Raw genomic sequence first — 12,083 nt, 5'->3', positions numbered from 1 at the left:
CACCTTCTCCGGGACGCAAGCCGTCGCTTCGTCGTCTGGCCTTGGCAGAGGGTTCTTCGAACCTGTTTCCTTATATAGCAACACACACGACATCTTCGCACCGCTAGGAAGAGGCGAGGAGGATGACGACGGGAAGCCGCAGCCCATGCTCCTCCAGGCCAGTGCCCTCCGCTTGTTTATGAGCTTGTACCACACCTCCGAGTTCCAGGTCTGTGCTCGATCTTTTTTTCCTTCGATTAGGGTTTCCTCTGCTTTAGATTCAATCAAATTAGGGTCATTTTTTTAAAAAATAATTCACCAAATCGTCTTAATCGTATCATTAATTGAATATGGCGATCATTTTCCACGAGATTTGTTCCTCTAATTTTTCTTAATGACTTCTTAGATCAGAGAAGAACATGAAAACATTCGTCTGTTTCGCATGTAAGCAAGCTTCTTCTGCAGGGTCTATAGCAGACTGCAAAGGCATCAAGATTTTAGCCATGGCATCCTTGTTTATTGTTGTTTCTGTTCATGTCTATAGAACTACAGCAGAGTTGGAGATGCATATTTCTACATTATATGCTCCAAGAAGACTGCCCATTTTCTAACAAAGAGAGTCAACAAGTTTCAGTCAAAATAGGCTAATTATTCCATGCCTGAAGAAGGCAGCAGAATCTTTGATGTCCAAGTAAGTTTGATCTGCTTTCCATCATAAAATTAGCATGTGACCTCTTCTATACTCCTTTTGTTATTTAGTTAGTATTAAGATAAGAAGTTCTGATTTTAAATCATTAATTAGTATTAGGATGGCGCCGAAGCTACTGGACTACAAGTTGCTGAATGAGAATGTGAAGAAATTGCATATGCTGTCAAAGGGGAGCTTTACCTGCAGGCTTCGGAGTTGCAGAAGGAGGGGAAGAAGGTTATGATGCTTTCTCATACACAATTTTCGTTGATTGTGCCACAACATGATTTGAGTTAAATAGAATAAATTTTATTGAAAGAGACTCTTATTTTGATTCCTGAAAGATCTGACTTTGATTGTTTTTTTCCATTCTTGTTATCTGGTTGAAGATATCTTCCTGGGTTATTTAGCACTGTATATGTTTGCTTTATTGCTTGTATCAAGATATGAAGTGCACATATGCCTTTGATTCTTTTTATTGTTAGTTTGTTGGGATGCCACTTGTGAGATTAAAATTTGAGGTTATAATACTGCACTCCCCTTGCAATTTATTCTTAAGAAACAAGATACAAGTTGGACTTACTTTCCATGAGATTGGTTTTTTTGTTGTTTGCAGATTATTTTCACAAATGTCGGGAACCCTCATGCTCTCGGATAGAAGCCATTAACATTTCCCCGTCAGGTTTCCATTTTCTCTTTATTCATTCTTAAAAACTACTTGTATCAAAATGTTGATCATTCTTCTCTATTGCTTGACTTAAGGAACTCAGTGAGAAAAAATCATCTTCACAAGTCAAAAATTCCTTGTACATGGAGCAATTTCTCCTTCTCTGTGCTCCCTGAGATAAAGAGACATTTTCCATTAGATTTCTCTTTTTAATGGTGTAATTTTTTACTTATACTATTCTCCAGGTGGTAGCATTGTGCCAAGCTCCATTTCTATTGGATGACCCTAATGTCGGGCTTTTATTCCCAGCAGATGTCATTGCAAGAGCTAAACATTATCTTTCATTGAATTCGGGTGGTTTAGGTATTCACATATTCCTACAATTTTCAACTCGCAGTCTGCTTAAACCTTTTCCTTTTTGATGTAGTCTGTTTCTCAAGCTAAACTGCTTTGCAACTTGTTTCCTCTTGTTAACGGTGATCTGGAAAAGAAATGTATTCTGTACTTGTTTGTGCATTTGTAACCCAAGCAATTTTTATGTTGGCCTTTTCATAACATTTGTGTCATATTCTAGTTTTTAGTTGTATCTTTATATGTAACAAACCCAAAACATCATCTGCAGGCCTTGTTATTTTTTTCATGTTAATGAGTAAATATTGTTTTAGTCATTCTGATAAGAATCTCAACTTTCTTTCGAGCAATCAGGTGCATATAGTGATTCTCGAGGACTTCCTGGAATTAGGAAAGAATTTGCAGAGTTTATTGAAAAATCTATGCATGAGTTGGACATTTTTATTTCTTCTTCTAACTCTTGACATTTTATATGGTCGATAAGTCATTTGCAAGGGATGTTCAATCGAACTATCAGATTATTAGAAGCAGGTATCGAGCCAGTGTAAGTCCGTTTGCATGTCTAAATATCATTTTGTTTATCATTCAGCCACCATATTTTATTATCATCTTTTTTATGCCAGATATGTATTTGACGATCAACCTCCAGAGCTGAAGAAACAAGAACTTGCCAAAAGGCTAATCTTTACAGTTTTGTCATTATCCCCCTCCTTTTTTTTTGTTGCAAGATAATGATAATCTTTAAGCTTATTTTATTCTTTAGATATTTAAAGAGGAAAGATACAACTAACGATCTGAACACAACAATTGAGGTCATTGCTTGTGCATAACAAGTACCTTTATTGGGACTCTTTAGTGTGCTAGAATTCTTTTGTTGTCTTGGTTACATTTATTGTTTGCAGACTGGTGATTTGGAGGGAATTGAAAAGTACAGCAAAAGGACTGTCAAGGTAATATTTGATATTGCTATTTTATTGGAAATTACCATGAGGATCTTATTGATTATGATGCAATCAACATAAAGTTAGCATGCTGATTATCTTTTTTCTTCATATGTAACATAGAGTTTCTTTAAATATATTTTGAACTTTCAAATTACTTTCTTGAAAAATTTGATTCCAGTAGATGACTGTAGAGTTTTTTCATAGGTAACCAAGCAACATAATGAAGATTGTAAACGTCTCTTAAGACTAATGGGTGTGCCTACTATTAAGGTAAACTAGTCCACTTTCACTTATTGAATTCTTTATCCTTGCTACAAGAATTTGAACTAACAATGACACAATTTTACTTTCTCTTGCAAACATTTCCTAAAGTTGCATGCAATTGCTTAATATACAAGTATTGTATCTCTAGTTTTAGAAGCTAAACTCATCTTTCTGATCTAAAGGCACCCTGTGAAGCAGAAGCTCAATCCGCAGCTCTTTGCAAAAGTGACAAGGTAAAATGATGCAATGTAACACATTCTATTTTATTTTTTTAACTTTAATATCCTAAACGTATTTGTTTGTTATCAATCTCTAGGTGTTTGCGGTTGCCTCAGAAAACATGGATACTTTAACTTTTGGGGTACCAAGGTTTCTCCATCATTTAATGGATCCTAGTTCTAAAAAAATCTCTGTGATGGAATTTGACGTTTCAAAGGTATATTTATTCTGCTTATTGTTAATTGAATTACTGTATTTATTCTCATCCTTATTTTTCAGGTTCTTGAAGAGCTAAGACTCACTATGGATCAGTTCATTGATTTGTGTATTCTCTCTGGATGTGATTATTGTGATAACATTAAAGGTAAACTTTCTTATGAGATATTGTACATTCAACAAGTTTAACATACAAGGCTAGTACTCTACTACTTACTGTTTACGAAATTTGATAACTAATGTTCATTCAAATCTCTAGTATGATAATGCTTGTGTGGTTGAATATGGTGTCAGTGCTACAACTGTTCCATGTCTATGTTACTTGGACTTGATATAGTTCAACATGAGTATGATCGCAATCTCTGACATGGCTATTTTTACAAATTGTACATGTGTTCAATAGGATTAGTGATTGTTCACTCTTAGTGTCACTGTTTGAGTGTCATTATCCAAGTATCTATATCCAACGCAGATTTGGGCAGTTATGTCATGCTTTGGAAATTTCCATTTTTTTTTTAAATGTTTGGTTGAAGGAAAAAAAACTCTGTTTCTACATTTGATGTTCCATGAAATAAATTATACACATACCTTTGCCCAATACCTCATTCTAACATTTGATGTTACATGACGCTTATTTAGTTGTTTCTGCATTATGCAAGGACTGACGGTTAAATTATATTTTGTGAATACCAGAGTTCTTTTCCTTTCAGACACAGCCTTGATATTCCTCTTCCAATGTGTTACTCATGAATGTAACTGATTGAGAGAGGATTTATTATTATTATTATTAGAACCATATTTCGATAAGGCTCCTTGAGTCACATGGAGTACATTAGTTGGAAGAGTTTCTCCATTTTTTCTAGCAGTGGCTAACAGTTCTGCAACATGTACAAATAGATAATCAAAGATTATGTTCAAGGGTAGTCATAAGTTTGAGTCAATGTAAAACTTGATGAAGTTGCAAAAAATCCTCTTTAAACCAGTCATTAGTTGAAAACGTAAGAGAAGGAGGAAAATTTGCAATTCTCTATTTTTTTTCCCTAACTGGATAAAAGTAGTTTTTTAGTTGCTCTTATTCTTTGGTAGTCATATTTATAGTAATTTTGACTATAACCAACTCAAACATGCAACTTCGAGTATAAAATGGCTTGTTTCCTTGTATTGCTTATTTTCCAAGAATTCATGTTGTCATGTAGACTATAATCTGGAATTATGGAATTTTATAAGTTTTCTTGAATTTTTCTTTTGCAGGTCGGGCAATTCGTGAGGCTTGAGTTTTTTTGATGCAAGAAGTGAGCTTTGTTAGCATGTAGCTTGCCTTGCTAATTTGTAAATTAAAAGCATGCCATATGGAGAACAACAAATGGAAAACATGTGATTTAATGTATATGGAGAACAGTAATGGAAAACATGTGTATTTTGATGAGTAACAACTCATTCTGTATATGTGTGGCTACAAGATGAATAATATATAGATGTTTATTTTGGATTTAATGTAGTAAATATTTAGTTTTGTATTGGTGGTTTGCTTATAGTAAAATAAGATTGGTTGTTTGGTATTAATGAACATTAAAGACAATAGTTAAAAATATTGTAAAAACTATGTAAACCACAACGATTTTTTTTTGAAAAAAGTGATAAAAGACAACGGTTTTATCCGTTGTAAAATATATTAAAACTGTTGTAAAAAAAAAAGCAAAATGAGTAAATATTATCTACCACAACAGTTTATATCTGTTGTAAAAAGAGTCTAGTACAACGGTTTATTTCTGTTGTTGAAATTAGCTACCACAACGGTTTTAAACCGTTGTCGTATCCTTCGTAGCTAAATTTTGAGCATATATAGAACAACGGATAAAAACCGTTGTCAAATGTCTACAAAGACAACGGATTCAAAACTGTTGGCGTAGGGCAATACATTCTACAACACCCTCAGTTACAACGGTTTTTTGACCCTACGACAACATATAATATCCGTTGTCGTTTGCAGTTTTTGTTGTAGTGGATTTTTGTTTGACAAGCATATACAAGAGTTTAGATGATGAAGATATAGTAGCTACATCAGTAGATAAGACAAGGGCTTCTTGAACTTTAACAAGACGTTCAATATTTTCCTCTCCTTCGCCCTTGGTCATCTCTGTCTCATGCTCATCTTAGAAAGTGACTTTTTTAATTCTTTTGGCCAAGGGCACTCCCTTAATCTCTTTTGCAGGTGGGGGTGTGATTCTCTTTGTAACACTCCTCTTTGACCTTGTTATTGGTCGATTGGCAGGTAATGCTACTATATCCTTGGCAAGCAATTGACTTTGAAGATCTTGGATTTTTCTCTCTTACTCTGCTATAATTTTATCTTTTACATTTATAATTTTGTGTTTTTCATCAATTATTTTATCCTTGGAAGATATTGAAATTTCTGAATCACTGGCACAGATTTTATTTTGAGCAATTAACTCACTAATTCTAGCCTCCATCTAGGCAATGATTTGGTCTTTGCTCTCAACCATAGACTCCAAACGATCAATTTCGCCCTCCCTTGCTTGAAAATTTGTACAAGCCTCTTTCTCTTGAATATATTCTGCAGTAATTGCTAAGAAACTTATTCAAGATTTTCCTGAGCTTCAGCTGCCTGTTCAAGAAATTGTTCGAAACTTATTCGGGATTTTCCTGAGCTTCGGTTGCCTGTTCAAGAAATTGCTCAGGAACTTGTTCAGGATTTTCCTCAGAAATTGATTGTATAAACCCCTCAACAATTTGTAGATCTATATGCTCCACAATATCTTCTAGGAATTTATTTGAGAGCAGATGTGTCTCTAGATCTGATGGAGTTAAATCAACAATTAGTTTGGCAGCAGGTAATTCTACTATCCTAAACATTATTGTCTCCACACGGAAGTCTGACCACTTTCATCTGCATATTCTTGGAAGGGCATGTTGTCTATAAGGATGCATTATTCTGACATGTTCACATATCCACACCTACAATACTATAAAAATGGTTAAATAAGAAATTTTATGCATAAATTATATGAGTCTATCATTAAATTGAAGAACTTACAGCGAGGAGATGTGTGAACCCTTTGAGTATAGGAACTTGATTTCCCTCAAGGCCCTCTGGCTTCAGCCTCTGTAAAAGCATCACACCAATGGGCCCCAACTGTGGGCTTATATAGTCATATACAGCCTTACACCAATTATGTTTACCTAAATTAGCAAGATCATATACGCAATCTATTAGTGATTGTATTGGTAATCTAGATATACTGCTAGTAGTAGTAAATAAAAACACAAACAAAGAAATATAATATTAAAAATTGTTAAAAGAGAGTATCAGTTTCAACAAATAAAGGTTGTTTGCTGAGGTTGATCATCTTGTTCTCTTGTTCCTTCTGTGTATACTCCACTCCACATTACTGAAGTGTTGAAGAAATAGTGGGGTGTGGTTGCATGCTGCTGTAAATTTACTTCATCACCTTGGCCTGGGAGTCCTAGAATCAATGAAACATCTTTCCTAGTGAAGCTAACCTCCTTATTATGAAAGATGAAACATCTGGCTTGAACGTCTCAATTGTCAACATATTTTATATAAGGCTTCATATGTTTGCAATTTCAAGCATGGCTACTGCCCATGTAAATGGGCTTCCATTGATCAACTCCATATGCTGATCATTTATGTGTGGTGATGATAAAAAAAACTCTTAAAGTGAGGGTAATTACTTTTCCAATGCATTTTCTTACGATATGCACGGAAAGCAGAAGTTCACTGGCTCGCCATTTAATTCTGTCAAACAAATACATATGATCTTAATGATACTTAGTTGGCTTCATTACAATGCAGTTAGTTTTCACTCATAATATGATACACATACACTGTTATTTTTTAACCATAATATGATACATTACAATATCTATAATTTCTCCTAGGTAGTATAATGTGATTAGTAGCTGCTACAACATGGGGTACTGATCACGGTGTAGTAGTTAGGGTTAAGTAGCTACGATAATAATGAGAAGTCAATCAGGACTGTCGGGTTTAACCACATTGTATCAATCATTAGGGTTTCACGACGTTGTAGCAGCCTATGCGACAGTAGATGCTATAACAAAGATAAACATTTTTTAGACCCTCTATTCACTCAAAGTAAATCTTCAATCCAAAGACATATAATCATTAAACACCATTGTAGCAGCTAGGAGACGAATCAAAACCCTAAAAATTCAAACCCCTAAACAAAATGAGATGAATCAAAACTTTAAACCCCTAACACAATACTTACGATGGAGGCGATGATTTGGATGAGAAACAAGTCGTCGTGGTGGAATTGATTAACGAAGACACCGTGGGCCACCGATCTACTATCAATGAATTTTTTTCAAAATATTTATCACACGGCGAGTTTCGGGGGTAAAACTTTGGTCGATGAGGGTAAAAAGGTAATTGCATAATATATTTTTATACAATAATTACAAAAAGGTAATTGGTAAGAAAAGGTTGTTTAGAGATCAAGAATAGCTACTACATGTTATATCAGCTATTTTGGAGTAGTTGCTACAATGTGTAGCAACTAATCTGTATTAACTACTACACGTTGCAGCAGCTACTCTTAAGAAGTTGCTACACATTATAGCTACTTCTGACGACTAACTGCCACAACGTGTTGTAGTAGCTGCTACAACGTGTAACAACTTCTAACAATTTATACATTAACTGAAATAACATGTAGAAGCTCATTTAATTGATCTAAATAAAAAACTGAGATTGATATGATCTATTATTGCTTGAAAATGCAGAGCAACATCTTGTTGAGCGTACACAAAGAAAGAGTTGCTACTACGTTGTAGCAGCTAACATTCCAAGTTAATTGCTATAAGGTGTAGTAGCTAGTTCCACAGTGATAGCTGCTACAATGTTGTAGCAACTATCATTCCAAGTAGCTGCTACAACATTGTAGCATCTAACCATCGATTTAGCTACTTCCACTCTGGAACATAATTGCTACAACGTTTTAGTAGCTACTTCCACTTTGGAATGTAATTGCTATAACGTTGTAGCATCTATCACTGTGGAAATAGCTACTACAATGTTGTAGTAGGTAACATTCCAAGTTAGCTACTACAAGGTGTAGCAGTTAATTGTCGAAGTAGCTGCTACAATATGTAGCAGCAAAGCAAAGGTGCTACAGCAACAAAACTAATTTTAAATATTTTTTACCATGTTGATATACATAACAAAAATATTTTTAGAGGTAATATCTTCAAGAAAATATAGCTGTTACAAAAATGTCTTACCAAGTGGCTACTACACGTTGTAGCACCTACATGGATAATTAGCTGCTATAAGGTGTAGTAGTTAACTGTCGAAATAGCTACTACAACTTGTAGCAGCTAACTATCCAAGTGGCTACAGGCGTTGTAGCAGGCGTTGGCTTTGCACATTGTAGCATAAATTCTTCCTTCTAATATTCCTGAAGGATCACGGTCGGGAATTACAACTTACAATGAAATGCAAGTTACCTGCAAATTATATAAGCAAAAAACTAGTATCATAGTAGCTAGGGCTTGTGTTTAGTAGGATATATATATGGTGCAAAAAAAATTGTACAGAGTTGAATTACAGACAGTGGACGGGAAAGACTTACGATTGAGAATGGAGAAAGGGGGCTTTTTACACCGGCTACAGGCATGTGTTCGACGCGTAGTTTGGGGAGCTTCAGTCAGCTGCGATGGAAGACGACGACGAAGGAAAAGGTGAGAGGGAGCGAGAGAGCGGCAAGGGAAATTTTGAATTTAGGAAAATTCACTCCTCGATATTTTGAATAGAAGGCAGAAGAGGAGAGAGAATATATAAATGGAATACGTTTTTTTAAGGAAATCAAGTTGGCAAAGTCACGTCTACACGTCGCTCACGGTTGCACACGAAACATCGCTTAACATGTGCGATTTTTATACTAATAAAACACAAAGAAGCCTTTTAAATTTATTCCCCTTTAATTTAGTTGATTACTTGCAACTTGCAATGCGTCACTGTTAAGACAAATTTTCTTTTGTTAAACGAGTAGTACAAAGTTTAATTAATTACAGGATAAATTATATACGAAGGTGGGCAATATTTATTCCTTTAAAAATGTAGGTAAATCAAAAAAATTCTAGAATATTAAAATTTTTCCAAGCTATATAATCTCGTGATCAGAGGCATTAATGTTGTGATGGTGAAACTTGAATATTTATTTGTATTTGACAGGCGATAAACATTTGTAATGTACATGAGCCAACGATTTTTAAAGCAAAAAATATTTAACGTATGTATTTTTTTTAAAATACAGAAATAAATAATAATCTAATTGTAGGGGTTAAGATGAAAGCTGTGTTCTCTTCCACCTAGCTAGAAACATGATTTAGCTAGCTTTAAGAAAACAAATTAAATAAGAATTTATACTACTATTAATAACAATAACAATAACAACATAACAACAAAGAAGTTAGACATACTTCGTATATGTCTGACAGTTTTGTTTCTTTGTTTAGGAAGTTTGTACTTAAGCATTTACCAGATTTGACTCTGTGTTACATGGCGGAAGAAGCACGCAAACGTGCTTAATATGTTTAATAGATATTTGACAAAATTTATTACTATCCATTTATTACTAAATTGTTTATGTTAATTACTCTAGGCATGCAGTAATTAACAGTTATTCAACAATAACGTAAATGACATGGCATTTCACAATGCTCTTTCAATTCATGCACTATTTATAGCTCACCTTGGCATTAATATTGCCTACCTCGTGCATCCAACGACCATGCAAATGGCATCGTCTCTTTCTTCTTCCAGCTCCGTCGTCGTCTTCCTCCTCTTGCTCTTCACGTCGCTCTGCACTGCCCAATCCGGCACCGACGGCTACTTGCACCTGCGCTTCTACAACCACGAGCGAGTTCTCGGCTCTGGGCCCAACGCCACGGTCGTCTATGCAGTCGAGCGGCGCGGCTCCACATCTGGGGCTGGGTTCGGCAACCTCATCGTCTACGACAATCTCCTTCGCCAAGGGGTCGAGCCCGACTCGCCCATCGTCGGGAGAAACCAAGGTATGGGAGTGGGATCGAGTGTGGCCGAGAACTCCGGCCTCACCATCCTGCAGCTGGTGTTCACTGCTGGCGAGTACAACGGCAGCTCCATCGCCGTGCAGGGGCCGTTCCCTGTGGCTCCACTGCAGACGCTGTTCGAGCGAGCGATCACCGGAGGCACGGGGCGGTTCCGCAATGCCAGAGGCTATCTTTGGACGAGAGAAGTTCGTAGCACCAACACGACACTCACAGGGAGACTCGATGCTTATATCACATTTCTTTGACACGACACCTGATATCGATATTTAACAAAACATATAGCAACTTGATGCATCGATCGATTAATTTGTTATATAATTTATTCACATGGAACATTTTCGTCATCAGTCCATGCAATAATATTAAATCCATGTATGTATGCATGCATGGTTTATGATTTATGATTTATGGTAATGATAATAATAATAATAAAAATAATTTTTAATTGATTTTAATCGAGATTTATTATATTTGACATCACAACCAAGAACAAAAATAATATTTCAAGTCTATTATACTACTATGTTTATAATTATTATGATTATATGCCTTATTTAATCTTTTCATTATTATTTTGGACCGTATAAATAAATCTATTGGCTTTAGTAATAAGATGATCAAAAAGTTTTATATTATTTCTTTCCTCTATCTATTGTTTTTCATCATGGTATCAGAGTCATGATCCTCCACCAATCTACTTTTTTTCTACCATTTTTCGTTTCTTCGTTTTCTTAATTAATTTCTCTTTATTATTCTTTTTTTTTACGATTGCTTTCTCTTTTCTTTCTCTTTTTTCTCACGAACAGTATTATTTTTTATTTTTCTCTCCTTTCTTTGCCTTTTCTCCTAGCGTTATTCTCCTATTAATTAGTGTTGTTATTCTCTGTTGCTATTCATCTTCATCGTAGCAAGTGCTTCTATTCACCATCGATAGCTGCCTAAGCTAACGCAGAAAAGTCCTCTGCTTTCTTATTGTCGTCGAAAAGTTACTCTGCCGCCACAACAAGTGGTCGTCACTGTCCACCAAGCTTCTGATTTTCCACTTCCGTCGGACAGCAAGGTTCCAATGCCAAGTATTATATCCAGCCACCGAAAATTCTTCCAGCAAGGTCTATTACTATCAAGAGACGAGTTATTTATTTTCAATGTCAGATACTCAATGACATCAAGGTGGCCAAAAGAAAAGTTTAGACCGATGTCAAATTTATCACATCGTTGGTCATACTGGTATTCATTGCTCAAGAAGATTTGATTGGTCTTATAGTCGGAGAAGATGTCAAATTTGTCTCAGAGTTGGACATATTGGTATTTAATGTCCTAAAAGATTTGACTCAAATTTTGTTAATGGTCCTGCAGCATTGGGACAACCAACTATTTTACAAGGAGAGCTTCTTGGCATTCTACAGCTCAGTCATCTCATTCTGGAACATTCTCACATTCTATCTCTCCTAATATAGTTTCATCGACTCTTGAGAACCCAGGATGACATCCTGATTCTGGAGCAACTCATCATGTTACACCGGAATATAATATTCTCACACAAGCTTCGCCTTATGCTGGACCTGACATGGTACAAATAGGTAATGGCTCAGGTTTGTAAATTACTCACATTAGAAACACATCTTTTCACTCATGTGGTCAAACTTTTTGTATGCGC

At 35.5% G+C, this 12,083-nt stretch overlaps 2 protein-coding genes and 1 long non-coding RNA gene across 3 annotated transcripts; all 3 read left to right on the top strand.

The window, feature by feature from the left end:
- The first annotated feature begins 874 nt into the window (after positions 1-874).
- Positions 875-2,080, top strand: LOC121993837. The gene is made up of 4 exons (XR_006115436.1): positions 875-904; positions 1,284-1,349; positions 1,580-1,697; positions 2,040-2,080. It is a non-coding gene; the product is annotated as an uncharacterized LOC121993837 (long non-coding RNA).
- Positions 2,081-2,167: 87 nt separating this feature from the next.
- Positions 2,168-4,611, top strand: LOC121994722 (flap endonuclease 1-A-like; the record flags this gene model as incomplete). The annotated part of the gene is made up of 9 exons (XM_042548663.1): positions 2,168-2,229; positions 2,309-2,362; positions 2,449-2,497; positions 2,588-2,635; positions 2,834-2,899; positions 3,076-3,126; positions 3,210-3,329; positions 3,392-3,476; positions 4,580-4,611. Coding segments are annotated over 9 exons (558 nt in total), but the record flags the coding sequence as incomplete, so codon positions are not given.
- A 5,427-nt stretch (positions 4,612-10,038) lies between these two features.
- On the top strand, positions 10,039-10,671 carry LOC121994721 (dirigent protein 2-like). Its single transcript, XM_042548662.1, has one exon. It carries the CDS (start codon positions 10,039-10,041, stop codon positions 10,669-10,671), a length of 633 nt encoding a protein of 210 aa, XP_042404596.1.
- The last annotated feature ends 1,412 nt before the right edge of the window (positions 10,672-12,083 follow it).

Source organism: Zingiber officinale, chromosome 6A, assembly GCF_018446385.1.
Source record: "Zingiber officinale cultivar Zhangliang chromosome 6A, Zo_v1.1, whole genome shotgun sequence".
Lineage (NCBI taxonomy): Eukaryota > Viridiplantae > Streptophyta > Magnoliopsida > Zingiberales > Zingiberaceae > Zingiber > Zingiber officinale.
Note: the sequence above shows the minus strand (reverse complement) of the source record. Positions and strands in the feature narration are given on the sequence as shown.

Bases quoted from the DNA above. Each gene is read 5' to 3' on its own strand.
- LOC121994721 (XM_042548662.1), top strand. From the start codon at position 10,039: ATGGCATTTCACAATGCTCTTTCAATTCATGCACTATTTATAGCTCAC.